The 15,094-nt window shown below is 44.8% G+C and overlaps 1 protein-coding gene across 1 annotated transcript; it reads left to right on the forward strand.

Annotated features, from left to right (window-relative positions):
* Positions 1–3,768: 3,768 nt before the first annotated feature.
* LOC119169539 (very long chain fatty acid elongase 7) lies at positions 3,769–5,324 on the forward strand. The gene has a single exon (XM_037420578.2). It carries the CDS (start codon positions 3,769–3,771, stop codon positions 4,552–4,554), a length of 786 nt encoding a protein of 261 aa, XP_037276475.2. The 3' UTR covers positions 4,555–5,324.
* Positions 5,325–15,094: the final 9,770 nt, after the last annotated feature.

The raw sequence follows: 15,094 nt of genomic DNA on the forward strand, positions 1-15,094 counted from the left end.
ACAACATGACAAGACAACTTGCACGCCGAGCCCTATAAGGTGCCTCGCACCTAAAAATAGGCAACGTAGGAACCCGCCGTCCGACAGGTGGGGGTTCCCTACAACATGGTCGTGTATTTTTTTTTTTTCAGGACGAACGCTGCTGTAGGAGGCTGAATACACATCGATATTGGAAAAGGAAAGTAAATAATTTCCAACAATATAGTACAAGAAAATGCAATTAGACTAGCCAGAACGTTACAGTTTCGAGACATTATTCCATTGTATTACAAAATTACAAGAAAATGTAACTGATTACAGATAATCCATTACTTCAACGCGTCATGTATAACTCTGTTGGGGACCAATAGAATGTTTGGTGCTGTCACCTGAAATATTATAGTGACGAATGTCAAAGCTGATTGATGAATATGTGATGTTTAGCATCCCAAAACCACCATATGATCATGAGCGATGCCGTAGGGGAGGGCTCCGGAAATTTCGACCACCTGGGGTTCTTTAACGAGCGCCCAAATCTGAGCACACGGGCCTACATAATTTTCGCCTCCATCAAAAATGCAGCCGCCGCACGCGAATGTCAAAGCAGCACGCATCTTCTTTTTTTTTTTTTTTGGCCTTGACGTAGTGATACAATTTGATAAATATTCTATTTTTCTGCTCTGATTTCTCTCTCTATAAATGTGGCGAGCATATTCTCATACATGTATTAATCCCAGTTCTATTTGTACCTGTTCGTACTATTTGCTAAAATTATGTGGGTATGTGCAATCATTGGTCCCGTCACTAGTTAGTCAGGCTATGGGACGAAAGATTTTGTTTTCAAAGATTCCGATCTGCAAGCTGAGAGATTGATTGATTGATATGTGGGGTTTAACGTCCCAAAACCACCATATGATTATGAGAGACGCAGCAAGCTGAGAGAGAAAATAACTAGAATAAAAAGAGAAGCAAGAACTTGCATATGCAGACCAGGCTCGCTGATTGGTCGGCTGTAGCTGCAGCCCCATGGGCCGCAACTCTAGCAGCTAGGAGATATACTTGTACCGCACAAGGTGCCACTGATATAACCTCCTTAAGACCGAGAAATATTGCCCGTAAAAGGCCTTACTCGATTCATATTTCCTCCCTGTAAGCTGAAGAGTCAAGCTTTATTTTCAGGATGACTGCCAGTTGGGCGTGTTGGTAATGGTTCATGATGAGACAAGCGCAAAAAATACACACACTCAGAGAGGACACAGACAAGCGTTTTTGATGATGACAGGGAAAGTTGGGAGTGACGTACATGCGTGTGATGTATTTATTAGTGTTCGCTTCGAAATAAAAATTTCATTTGCTTTATTTTCAGTTATCAGAAACTGCGCTGCAGTTTTTGGCAATTGAGTTTTGGGTCAGACACATATGGCAGCATTAAGTCCGCTGGCCGTTCGAACACAGGAGGGATCTATGCGGCAGATATCATCGCCGGCATCGCCTCCTGTCTTCGAAATTCCAGTGAGCCGCAGTAGAAACTTCGGGTCATCCTCCATATGCGAACACTCCTTCTTAACGTCCGCAGTAGATATCACCTCGTGTGTCGGCACACGTAGCCCATACCTTTTTTCATAGTTCACACGCAAAAAAAAAGAAAAAAAAGAGAAAAAGGGCAGATCCATCGATGATATGCGAAGCACGGGTGAGGAAGGTTGATATGTCACTTTAAAATCAGCGCCACGTTACAAGGTGGACGTAAAGTACGCCGTGCACGACTTCCATGTCACGATTGTCATCTTTGGACGTGTCATTTACCTTCGTCGTCTATTCAAGTCACGTGATACCAAATTTTGTATAAGTGGAGCTAGTGAAACAGCCGCGAGTGCGCTATGAACGTAACATGTGACCATGTTTTACATGACGTGCATGTCATCATTATCATGTTTGGACGTGTCACTAACCTTCGTCGTCCATTCGCGTCATATAATACCAAGCTTGGTATATGTGATGCTAGTGAAACGGCCGCGAGCACATCATGAGCGTGGCATGTAGTCATGTTCTTACATGACAGGCATCTCATGATTATCGTGTTTGCACCAGTCATATACCTTCGTCATCCATTCACGTCCCGTAATACCAAACTTGGTATACGAGAAGCTAGCGAAACGACCACGAGCACACCATGAGCGTGGCGTGTAGTCATGACTTACATGACATGCATGTCATGATTTCCACGTTAGCGCCTGTCACTTATGTTTGCCATGCCATCATTTGATACTCTACCAGTTTTTCAACATGTCACGTGAACGAAGCCACCCCAGGAGCAGCAAGACCATGACATGTACATCATGTCATTCACGACATACATGCCATCTTTTTCATGCCATGACTAGTCACTTATGCTCGTTATGCAGTCGTGTTTTGCCATACCAATTTTGGTATAAATCGCTTTATCGAAACGGTCAGGAGAGCTAAAAGTCGTAGGCTGCTACATAGATATACAGATACGGCCGAAGTCGCTGAAGTTCACTAAAAAATGCTTCGCATTTAAAAAGAAGCATTAATCCTTTGGTCCTGCTGTGTGAGTGACCTACAAATTTATTACTGACGCAACTGCGTTCTTTCTAATTGTCGCGGCCAGTAGCAGGTGCAGTCAACTCCCGTCCAGCCAAAACGTTTTGAGAAACATACCTGTAATTTTTAGGAAGACTGCCCTACAGTAGATGAGATGCCTGACGTCACTGCTTTGCTGGTGCAACGACAAAAAGTAAAAGCCAGCTCGAGTACGCGAGAAAATGTCTTATGTAAATTTAATGCGTTCAGTCTCATTGGAGCACATAGAAAAAATCTTTAACGAGGAAACGTGCTTTATAAATCACCGATTGATTGATTTATATGTGGGGTTTAACGTCCCAAAAACCACCATATTATTATGAGAGACGTCGTATAGTGGAGGGCTTCAAAAATTTTGATCTCCTGGTGTTATAAATCACCGAATCAAGGTTGAACGGGAAATGACCACCGAGGCGCGCATCTGTACGAATGTGGATTAAGCAATTAAAACTTTCTCAATGTGACTTTCTCGGTGCCTTCAGTGAATGCCCTTCTTTATAGGCGACGAAAAACATAAAATGTAAGAAGCTTGGCCTACGACACCAGCATTGATGAAGCCTCCAAATATATAAAGCGCGCGCGAACATACCACAAATTGTAAAAGAGTTATACTAAAGTGACCAGAGTGCTTTTATTTTTTACTTAGTTCTTTGTTTTCACTTAATTTGATCAATATCGGTCATAACAAAAATTCCTCCTCTCTCTCATCTCTTCTACCTTTCCTTGCTTTACTTTATGATCGGGCGCGCAAATAGGATATGCTCGTCACGTATGTCGCTCGGTTGGTCGTATTTTTGTATCCGATCCATGTGACGCAAACTAGTACTTTCCCATTCTTTCTTGGAACTGCAGTGTAGCTTCAGTCATGAAAGCACCTAGACGGCGTGAAAAATGAAAGTAAAAATATAAATAAAGAACCAGAGAGGGCAACGTGACTGCACCTGTGCACCACTGAAGCTGGCTCCAATTGATTTGACATGAAAGATAAGGGGGGACCCATTTTAGTCTGTCCTGGACTCGCTTTTTAAGCGGCAAGCTCGCGCCCCATCTTGGTTATTGGCTTTCGGGGTTCGCGTTGGGCAGCCTTGCCGAGGGATACTTGCACTTGCTGTGCACAGTCAGAGAAGAAAGCCCGCCTTGCAGTCCGAGTCGATTATCGCGCTGGCTGCAAGTTAGCTGCGGGTCATGGAGTCCTCGGTGCGCCACCTAGCTCACACGTTTTACTCGTGGTTCCCTCCGCGAGACAAAGTCGCCGAGGGTTGGCCGCTAACCGGCAGCCCACTGTCCATCGCGCTCATCACCGCCACCTACGTCTACTTTGTCACCGTGGCCGGACCGAGATGGATGTCCAGTCGCAAGCCGTTCGGTCTGAGAGGCTGCATCCTCCTGTACAATCTGTTCACCACATTCTTCAGCGCATACTTTATGTGCCGCTTCTTGAAGCTCGGCTACTGGGACCGGGGCTACACTTTTCTCCAGGACATGGACCATAGCGACAGCCCCGCCAACCTCGAGATCAAGCGCCTCTCGTGGTGGCTGTACCTGTTCAAGCTCTCCGAGCTCTCGGACACCGTGTTCTTTGTGCTGCGCAAGAACAATCGCCAGATAAGCACGCTGCACGTCGTGCACCACGTGATCGTGTCCTGGAACATGTGGCTCAACGTGACCTACGGGGCGCAGGCGCAGGCCATGTTCATCGCGTGCATGAACTCGTTCGTGCACGTGTTCATGTACGCCTACTACTTCCTGGCTGCGCTCGGTCCGGCCTTCAGGAAGTACCTGTGGTGGAAGAAGTACCTCACCATGATGCAGATCACTCAGTTCGTCATACTATTCGTGCATGCCATCGGCATGGTGTTAGCGGAAGGTAACTATGTCGTGTCATTCGTGTGGGTAGAGTTCGCCGAGGCGGTGTTGTTCTTCGTGTGGTTTATGGCGTTTTACTCTAATGCGTACAAAAAGAGCGCCTAGGGTCGCCGCTGCTCGTGAAAGTCACAGTGTTCATGAACCAACTAGCCCACCTAAGAACTCTTGTGAAAGTCATTTCTTCAGGTGGTTGCCACAGATGTTGCTATATAAAGCGATTACCTCACTTGTCATCTCTTTTACGGACTTCATATGTTCTATAGACGAGAAAGAGATGGAAGCTGGTTCGTTTGACCCGCACGCTCTCTATAGCAATGTATCAAGTTTTTAATCTACAGGATAGAGTGGTATATGGAGAAATGAGCACGAACATATATATTGGCGAAAAAAGATGAATATCTTTATTTTTGTGTGCAAGATCTCAATTGAATCCAAATTTACTCTTCAAGAATGCGCTAAGCTTAAGTCCTGGCGTACATTACCAGCTTTGTACTTTATTATGTGTGCCACCGAACTCTTGAAGGTCACGCTTTCTCTGTGATTCGTCGAATAGTATTCTTTATATCCATTACTTTCGCACGCATGTTTGGGGTTGATATAGCTGGAAACTGGCGAAATAGTGTCGATGTAAAAGTTTCATTGTTGGTAACTGGAACGAGGCCAATATTTAGAAAGCAGTAGAATGGCAACTGTGACGCTGTTTTAATGCCGAAGGCCACCGAGGCGGAAGGTACAGTGACGGGAGTCTGTAGGCTTTCGTGAAGATGTTGGACTCTGGTTGTTTTCCTTGCTTCTGTAAGCACGGCGAATGATATCTCATGAAACTTTGCAAACATACCTGCATGTTCACGTCGAAGTGTCAGCCATAGTCATAACTTGCTTGTAAATAAAAAACAAATTGTTTTTATCCACCGTCTCCTGTGTCCTGCTTCACTTCGCATTTGTCTCAGTGTTCCAGGACATGATGCCAAATAAACATTCCATGAAAAAAGTGAAGATTAGTTTTGTAGTCTCTGCCACGTTCCTTGAATAATCTGACCTTGCTTGTGGATACACGAGGTATGTGCAGCTGCGTCTACATCTGTGCAGAGAGTGTAAGCAGCCGGCTCTTTCTTTTGCTCTGCAGGGTGACAACTTGCGGAAGCTTCGGTTTCTAATGTGGTGTGTCAGGAGCATGTGCGGTCTAACAGTCGTGATGACCACGTCAGTGCCCGCAACTAATGCCTTATCTGTAAGTAGACATTTCAGGCAAAAGCCGAAAGGAGGAAAGTTTGTATTTTTTTAAAGCTTAGTGACTATCGTTTAAAGCCTAGTTTGTATTTTTAGAGACTTGTGACCAATTTGACATAAAGGGCACCCTCACACAGCATCCATCCATCAATCCCCCTTACAAAGTAGCTGCGTTGCATGTTTTTCGTGGACATGGATGTGGCTGCACGCCACAGTACTAGGTTCACAAAGCATGCAGACGGCATTCGCCTTCGTAAGGTGGTGAAGTGTGCTACAGATATTCGACGGCCACTTTCGAACAACTCGCACGTAAAGCGTTGCAATCGTGCCCGCGCAATCCCGTCGACGTAATACCACGAAGCAGTGCAACTCAAGAAAAAGTCCAGTGAGGCCGTGGAAAGCCCTTTTCTTCAATGGGCTTATTTCAAATATGACAGGGCGAGACGTATTTATAATTACGACGTATACGCAGGGAGTAGCCATAAATGATTTTTTCGAGGGGGAGAGGGTTTAATTATGTTTTTTATCTTTATGCGTGCGTTTGTATTTGTGAGTGTATGTATACGCGTGCAAAATTTAAAGACCCCCCCCCCCCCCCCCTTCCTTCCAGCTACGCCAGTGGAGGCATAGTATTACGCGTGATCTGCTTTGTTTTTCGAATCGGAAGATATTGTGAGTAGGCACCTCTATATTGAATGCTGAATATGAAATCAATATGAAACATAACCATTAATATGCACAACCGGCTCACTCTTTTATACGCTTGACAATAACGTCTAGGCATTTGAATAATAAACTATTTTACGTAAGCTTTACAAGGTCGGAACGCGCAGTGTTACACTCAATCCGCAGGAAAGCCATCTTTTAGATAGGTTGAAGCATGTTTAGTGTGCCATCGCAGCTGTTTATAAACATCAGTGCCGCTTCACTTTCTTCCTTCTTCCTGTCGTTGCTCAGCGAAATCGACTTCGTGTACGTGAAATACAATCCAGATACTACCTTGCAACTGCTCCGAGAGTAAAAGTAGGTGATAATTCTCGCTGTTTATAAACACTTTGCTCTGCTTGAAAAAGAAAGGCGCGGCGAACGGGCTGCGCCTGGGTGGGTATAGCGCGCTTTATCTTATACATTTATACCGGCTGGCACGCCATCTGAGTTTAGCCTATAGACTTCCGCACAGCGCCGCTAGCACCGCAGTTCCTTGTTTACAAACAACGTTCACGACGACGCTCGGAGGAAATCGCCGGTCCACTTTTTCCCGCCAGCATGCTGCAACCGACGCCCGTGTATAGTAAATACGAAGCAACGCTCCCATTGCGTCAAGGAACGGCCGCGGGGAAAAGCACTGTTCGGCGTTCTTCCTCCTTGAGCCCTGTTCGCGTATCGGCCTCCTCACGCGTAACTCTATTTATGTATCGCTTGCGTGACTGTTTAAGAGAGGTCTACTGGATGTGTATATGTTAACGCGTCTATATGCATAAGCTCATGCAGTAATCCCGTTCTGAACAGCGTGACGCCCGAGGAGAGAACGGATAACGGGAAAGATTATTACTGCAGGGAAGGAATGTCAGTTATGGAGACATCGGCGGTGCCGCAGCAGGGGTGTCGGCTGCAGGAAGATAGGGGCTTATGCGAGCGCTCTTGTTGTGGTGAGGAAGCGCCACGCAGACACTTGGGCTCATGCGAGCGATGTGCCAATGGCAGCGTGCCAGCGACAAACGAATTCATCTCAGCTTCGATTTCGTGACATATACACAAAAAAGTAAGGAAGCGTGACGGTCAATGTTTGTTAAGTAAATTTTGTGTGTCTAAGTGTTGACTGTATCGGTGTGAATAACGGTAAAGGTTTCCTTGTTTCTAGGGGTCGCTTTCCAGTCACGGTGGCCGCATTTGCGGTGGGAGAAATGGAAGAAAATAATGACTGACCCCCCCCCCCCCCCTATATATATATATATATATATATATATATATATATATATATATATATATATATATATATATATATATATATATATATATATACAGAGAAATAGGAAAACCAAGTGGCGCAAATTCATATGGAGCGTCCCACCGTGGTGTGTCTTATCATCATACCTTGGCTCTGGCACGTAAGACCCAATAATTTCCCATTTTTAGAACCTTTTTTTCACCGCTGCTTTTTCTTTCTCGCAAAATGATTCATGCTGTTTATTCGGTTACTTATAATAATAGTAATAATAATAATAACTAAAAAGTTTTGTGTAATGAAACAAAAGGTTATAAAATCGATGAACCTACTAGATACACTCATGAAAGGTTGTTGTTGCTATAGCTATTGATTACTAACCATTCATCGCTTATATTGCAACCGTGTAAGTAGCTTAACTTAGACACGGTAACGTTAGCAGCAGTTTTGAAAAAAAAAACTTGTAATCGCATCTACTGGGGCGCACACTTGTAAGCCTCGCGAATGTCCCACAACTGTAATTATCAAATGTGAACTTGTTTCAGCCCCTTTGCCCAAAGTTATGGCACACGGGACATCTTCAAGTAAGGGCTTCACTAATTCCCTTTCCAATGATCGAGACACTGTTCAATCACGTACATAAATCATGCATGAAATATTCAGAGGAATGTAAGTGGTCCTCTACGCACACGGCACATGAGTTGCAACAATGTATCATAAAGCGTCGTGGAAATGCCACTACGCGAAATATATTTACTTCCTTCAAGCATGCAGATGTATACCCATGTTCCAGGTACCCTGCAGAGTTCGCGCTGGTCGTCACGTAAGTATTCTGATAAATGTTTTGAAGTTGTGAGTGTTCGTAACTTTTTTCAGCTAAACATATGCGCAATTAGGTAGCATATAGGTGTTATTCCAAAACCTTGGAAGACACCCAAGCTTCACTCTAAGAGTGGAAGACAATAGCACGATTCATAAACGCGTAATGTCGTGAAACATACATCGCCGGAGCAGCACGGGATATCTAACCTGATTATTAGAGGCAGTAGTGAATCGTCCCCGCTGGTGGCGGTTCCTGCGGCAGAGCATAACTTCGATCACTGCTTGAACCTCCCATAAGAATTTTTTCGCTCTCGCACAATGCTGCTTTTTCACTCGCAATCAATGCTGCTGACTCGGACACCATAATTTTTGCAACACTGGCTCTTTGCAGTACTTCGTTAAGATAATAAAAAAGGGGCTTTCAATTATTTCACACCTAGATTCCTATCAACACTCGATACTTATCATGAAAAGTAAGAAAAGAATTCAAGAGGAAAATCAGACAGGACAAGCGATACTTCAAACTGCAGTTTATGATTGAAAAAACACGCCTATTTACCAGTCGACACAGGGAACAAGCGCGCAAGAATTGCGCAAGTGTGCTTATTCAAACTACGCGTAAGGCTAGAGAAGTTAAACGAGTCGCTTGCGTCACCACAGTGTTCGCTGAAAGACGCACGTGAAATATAAAAAAAGAAAAGCCCTTAAAACGTGAGAAAGCGTGAGGCCGTTTCTTGACCAATAGACCAGAATGTGTGCGCAACACGTTTCCACGGTTTACTACTATTCTTGTAAAACGTGCCGTGACGACTCGGGCCTTTATTTTGTGCGTGCACGCGGAGTCTATGAGATTTGCAGTGAAAAAACGACATACCGATATATGCTATATTTCGCTTGCGTGAAGCTTTATTGAAAGTTGCGTGGCTTTCGCAACAAGAATAAACTATAGAAATCGGAAGGTATAACGCTCGTCCTGGCGAACTATCCTCCTTGTGTCGTCTTTCTTATGCTTTTAGCTCCATAAGAATTTTCACAAAATGGGCCGTATTTCAGTTGTCGACCATTAGGAAAACGTTGTATAGTATAACAATGAACTTACTTCGATTCCGGCGATCCGGTGATGAGTTAAAAGTAATAGGTTCCCTCGTGCATTCGCCTAAGACCCTCGGCTGCTGATTTGAAGGTCGCTGGTTCGATCCCGGTCACGGCGGTCAAATTTCGATGGAGGCGCAGTGTAGTGGCCCGTGTATACACTGCGTGATGTCGGGGCACGTTAAAGAACACCAGATGCGTTCTTTTCGAGCGTCCTTCTTTGTGCTGGAGCGGTGTGCTGAAAGTATCCCGCTGCTTGTTGTCATTCGTCCGATATTCTAATTTCTTGCTATCGCACTCATTGCTTCTCCCTATAGTGGCGAAACTAATGACTTCTGTCTGAGAGTGCGCAGTTCAATCAATACTCAGCGTGCCTCCATTTTACAAATTACCAACGTTGGAACGTCTCACAAAAGCGTCGAAGGCAGTGGCGACCACCACGTACGTGTAGTATTACGTGCTTTTTATGTATATGACCGTTTATTCACCGTGTTCGGGGCTTTCCCAACTCTTGCCTCAGCTCAATCAACTATTAACAGAAAAGGGGAATGTTGGTTGGCGCTTCGAAAGGAGGCAACAAACACGGGGCAGTTTGGAGCGCGAACAGACTTGTTTTTGAGCTCACATGCTTAAAAAAAAAAAAAAGACACTTTATCGCGACGATGCACGCAAAGTGCTAAGAATAGCGAAAACGTCAACGTGACCTTGCAGACCATCCGTCGTACAGGTGCATAGCCTGTTGCGTTGTTGATGGCGCTTATCTTGTCCTCTGCGACGGCAGGTTTGAAATGAAAGTAACGAACGAAGGCCTTGGAGACGCTGTTCAAAGTCACAGTCATTTGGTTACGTCGACGCGAAGCGGTGGGCGTCGAAGCACTTATTTTTTTTTTTTAATGTTTGCGCGATTTGTCCTGGGTCGCACAATGTGGAATCGTTTCTGCTCTTATACTTTGAGTATTCGCGAGACAATTAAGATGCGAATAAATACTTAACGACTATAGCACAGCTCCTTTTTTTTTACTCCACCCGCCGCGGTGGTATAGTGGCTAAGGTACTCGGCTGCTGACCCGCAGGTCGCGGTATCGAATGCCGGCCGTGGTTGCTGCATTTTCGATGGAGGCGGAAATGTTGTAGGCATTTGTGCTCAGATTTGGGTGCATGTTAAAGAACCCCGAAATTTCCGGAGCACTCCACTACGGCGTCTCGCATAATCATTGGGCGGTTTTGGGACGTTAAACTCCAATAATTATTGTTATCTTTTTTATTCCGAGACAAGAGGTTTGAGATGCCGTCTTTAAATTTGTTTTTTTTTTGTCAACGCCGTAATTTGTACGGAAATGTAGCAGCAGCAGTAGCAGGGAAAAAAAATCGATAACTCATAAGTAGAATCACGTAAATAAATAAATAAATAAATAAATAAATAAATAAATAAGCAAAAAAGAAATAAAAAAAGAAGTGACCTGCCGTGGTATTTTAACGGCTTAAGGTGCTCCGCTGCTGAGCTCGCTGAAGGCATTTGTTGGATTCCCAAATGTGCCGGTGCTAAACAAGAGTGAAAAGTGAAATTGAACGCGGAAATGAATAGATTCACATTTAAGAACCCCCGGGAGGTGTGTTTCATAATCTAATCGTTCATAAGTGGCTAGAAAAATGGTAAAACTTACCTGTGTTGCCACCAATGAACTATTCGAAGGAACCATTTAATGTTTTACCGATTTTTTTTTCGTAAGGTTCATTTTTATATTACACATTGGAGCAAATGAACAGCTAGTGCTTTAGAAGGACGCGCCAGCACCTTCTTGCCCTCATCTAATAAATTAATAATGCAATACCTTGATCAACTGTGAATCCAGTTTCCCCCGGCAATTGCATTTTCGTTCGTTCACATCCTTTCCCGATAGGGTGGCATGCTATTATTGTGAACGCACCGATTTTGATGAGGTGCTGTATACGTCCGTTGCTGTGGCGTAGCGCCTACGGCGTGCTCGGCTGTTCACCCGAAGGTCGCCGGTTCGATTTCATACGCGGCGATCGACTTTCAGTAGAATCGGAATGCCAGAGGTCCATGTATACTGTGCGAAGTCATTGCGCTTTAAAGTACGCCAGATGGTCAAAATTTACGCAGTATTTCACTGTGGCATCCCTCATAATTATATCCTGGTTTTGGCACGCTGAACTCCAGTTAATAAACCCCAGATATCAATACATTAGTGAGGCGTACGCGTCGTTCAGGCTGTGATTTCAGTGAATGATCCGTTGCTGTTTTCAAGCCGGATGACGTCTTTCACTGGCGTCCAATTGTCTCGATAAATTCGGCCAGTAGAGGGGACAAGACTTGTCACTCTTCTTCTTCATCTGCAGGGACTTGAGTGCATTCTCGATGTTTTCCCGGGCACCCGTCTTATCTTAACCCCTTCGGCATACATTTTTCATTCTATACACACGAAGCTCATTAATAATAGATACGCGAGTCATTAGCAGGACAAGTTTACCTTGTTTTCCGTTTAATCAACTTTGTGCAGGTATTTATTTAGTTCTTGTCTTTTACCTTTTTGTAGTGGACGACCGGTGTGGAAATTGTCGCTATCTCTGTTTATTAATCAATTTCACTTCTTAACGATGTCGTTGTTGATCTTATTGCGTCGAAATGTTTACTTCGTTCCCAACGGACACCAACTGACTTGGCATGCGTCCGATGATACGCAAATAAATAAATAAATAAATAAATAAATAAATAAATAAATAAATAAATAAATAAATAAATAAATAAAAAAGGAATAGACGCGGGAGGCGCCTGTGCTTCCGTTTCACTACGGAGACTGCACATATTGCTCATTTGCACCCTTACATGTATAGACATAGAAACCACACAGCGTTGTGCAGATGAACATATAAGATGGACTTGATGTTATTTTGAATTCGGCACGTTTCCATCAGGCCTCTCACTTGTTTGGCAATCGTGCCACTAGGTGCGAGGCGAACAGATCCCTGTGACTCGACAGGGCACAAGAGCGGCGTTCTTCGTGTCAGCGGATGTCGTCGTCCTTGACGACACACTTGCAGCAAGCCGACCAGAATGCTCGATGGAGTCGACTGAGTTTCATTGTGCCTGTGCCGACGGTTTTCTTTCCCACCAGTGTGGCACGCGGGGAGACACGTCGTGCAACTGCGCGCGCCGTTTCGCAATCGACTTCCTGATTGGCTGATGCCGGCTTCGTCTTTCACTCTGCAGTCTTGCGTTAATGTTTGGGAAATCGACTGCATACGGAGATCCACTTCGGTTTCCTACGTTTCCTAACAAAGCAAACTCACAGAGCTGTACTCCAGACAAGCTTTTAACAGGTCTACAATTTACACGAGTCATCAGAGCTCATGTAATTATTATACGGCCGCATGTATTCGAGTGGCTATGATGTTGCGCTACGTTGTGCAAGTCGTTATCCAGCAGCATTTCAGGGTGGAGCCTTCTTGCTATTCGCGGAAGACATGCTTTATAGAAACTTCTTTAGTGTGTTATTTCTTTCTCCCTCTCTCTCTTTTCAGCTAAGCAGCACGCACGTATTCTGCGCGAAGCCCAGAATAATCACTCGCGGAAGCTACTATCCAAGAGTGCTGTTAGCAGTTTGCTTTTTGCAAATCTCGTTCCGCATTAGTGCTGCTCTATAATGCAGTGAGAAGCTAAGTCGTGTCTCGCGTCGCCCTTAATCAGCGTGCTTTTTCGGTGGAATCTAGGCAAATGTTTCCTTGTGACCGCCCGACCTGGCACGAAGCCTTCAGCAACGTTTGTAGAACCTACAGGTTCTATAAAGGTTGGCCCATAGCGTCATGCAGGTTCGACGAGCGAATTGACCTCGCCTGTAGAGCTGCGAAAGTTTAGTTGCAGCATATATAACTATTATGGGATCGCCTCTATTTGCTTTCATAGCTGGGCTGCAGCTCGAACCAAATTAGTTAGACCCTTCGCAGTTGCTTTGCTTATGTTTGGTTTGCGGCCCTGCTGCGCTTAATTGATCGCTGAACCAGTTTTGATTTGCCTTGCGAGTCACAACATACACCAAGCAGTGCTCAGGCACGGCGATCTCGTGTTTTCAGTCTCCCTTAACCGCTATTAGTTACGAAACGCCGGTAGCGAACTGCATCGATGTGAAAATGTGGCCGAGTACATTGACGCGGACGTTGTAATATAGAATGCCGAAATTGTGCTGACCGATATCCTTGAAACTAGCAAGGAGCCATTGAAAATTTGAGAAAAAAAAAAGGAGACCAAGCGTTATCCGAGCTCTTAGGTGATGTAATAAACATCGTGCCGATCGGTGGTCATTGTTCCTATCAATTGAGAGAACACACTTAGATTATTAATCTGCCTCACGGTTGAGACATCAGTGCTACAGCATGTCGCGTTTGTATTGAACGGCTATTTGTGTTGTCAGGAGGAATAGTGACACGCACAACGATATGGCGCTGCGTCACCAACATATCAAACTGCTGGCCCTTCGTTCACGCCAGCATTAAATAAATGCACATTTGGTAAGACGCAGCGATGGCGTCTGTGATTTGAATCCCGCTGTCGCGCGATTCCTCACCGAATTAAAAAAATTACCGACGTGATGATGGAAATGCATTAAGAGGCCTGGGGTGTGGCCTCACCGGTGACCACCATGCACCGGTAACGCACTCCCTCGCCCGAGAAGGATTGACCACCCTGGTGCAGTAGCTGACCCTTACCTCCGACATATATACGTCAATTAACCCTCGGCCCCTGTCCACAGCGGCTGCGAAGCAACTGACCTCTGCGGCGGTCGGATCTGTGACGCAGCAGAGGGTGCTAGGAATCTCTGGGTCCGGACAGGTCGCCATTGGAACCTAAAACTGGCAACGTTTAATGCTAGGACATTAGTGAGGCACGTATAGCTACGCTATTTGAGAAACTAGAGGGTGTTAAATGTGATATAATAGGGCTCAGTCAGGTTAGGGGGCAAGTCTAGCGGTGCTATTCGAGGAACTAGAGGTTGTAAAATGGGATTTAATAGGGCACAGTGAGGTTAGGAGAACAGATAAGGCCTGTACAGTGCTACAGAATGAGCACGTCCATTGCTATTGTGGCTTGATTGACAGAAGAGAACCCGGGGTGGGAATTTTTATCCACAGAAATATAGCTGGTACTATAGAGCAATACTATAGCGTTAATAAATGAGTGAAAGTTATTGCAATTAAACTCAATAAAAGACACAAGATGAAAGTTGTGCAGACCAACGTGCCCGCCATGATGACAGTTGAAAGCTTCCACGCAGCAGTGGAATCGACAATGAGTAAGGTAAAAAAAAAAGTATACTGTACTGATGGGTGACTTCAGTGCCAAGATAGGGAAGAAGCAGACTGGAGACCACGCAGTAAGGAATTATGACATCGGTATTAGAAATGCCAGAAAGGCAATAATATGCAGATTTTGTATACCTTCTACCGAAAATCAGTGAACCGTAAGAGGACATGGAGGATCCCTAATAGCGGAAGTAAGAAGAAAATAGACTTTATACTGAGCGCAGACCCCGTCATCGT

The sequence above is a fragment of the Rhipicephalus microplus genome, chromosome 2, assembly GCF_043290135.1.
Source record: "Rhipicephalus microplus isolate Deutch F79 chromosome 2, USDA_Rmic, whole genome shotgun sequence".
Lineage (NCBI taxonomy): Eukaryota > Metazoa > Arthropoda > Arachnida > Ixodida > Ixodidae > Rhipicephalus > Rhipicephalus microplus.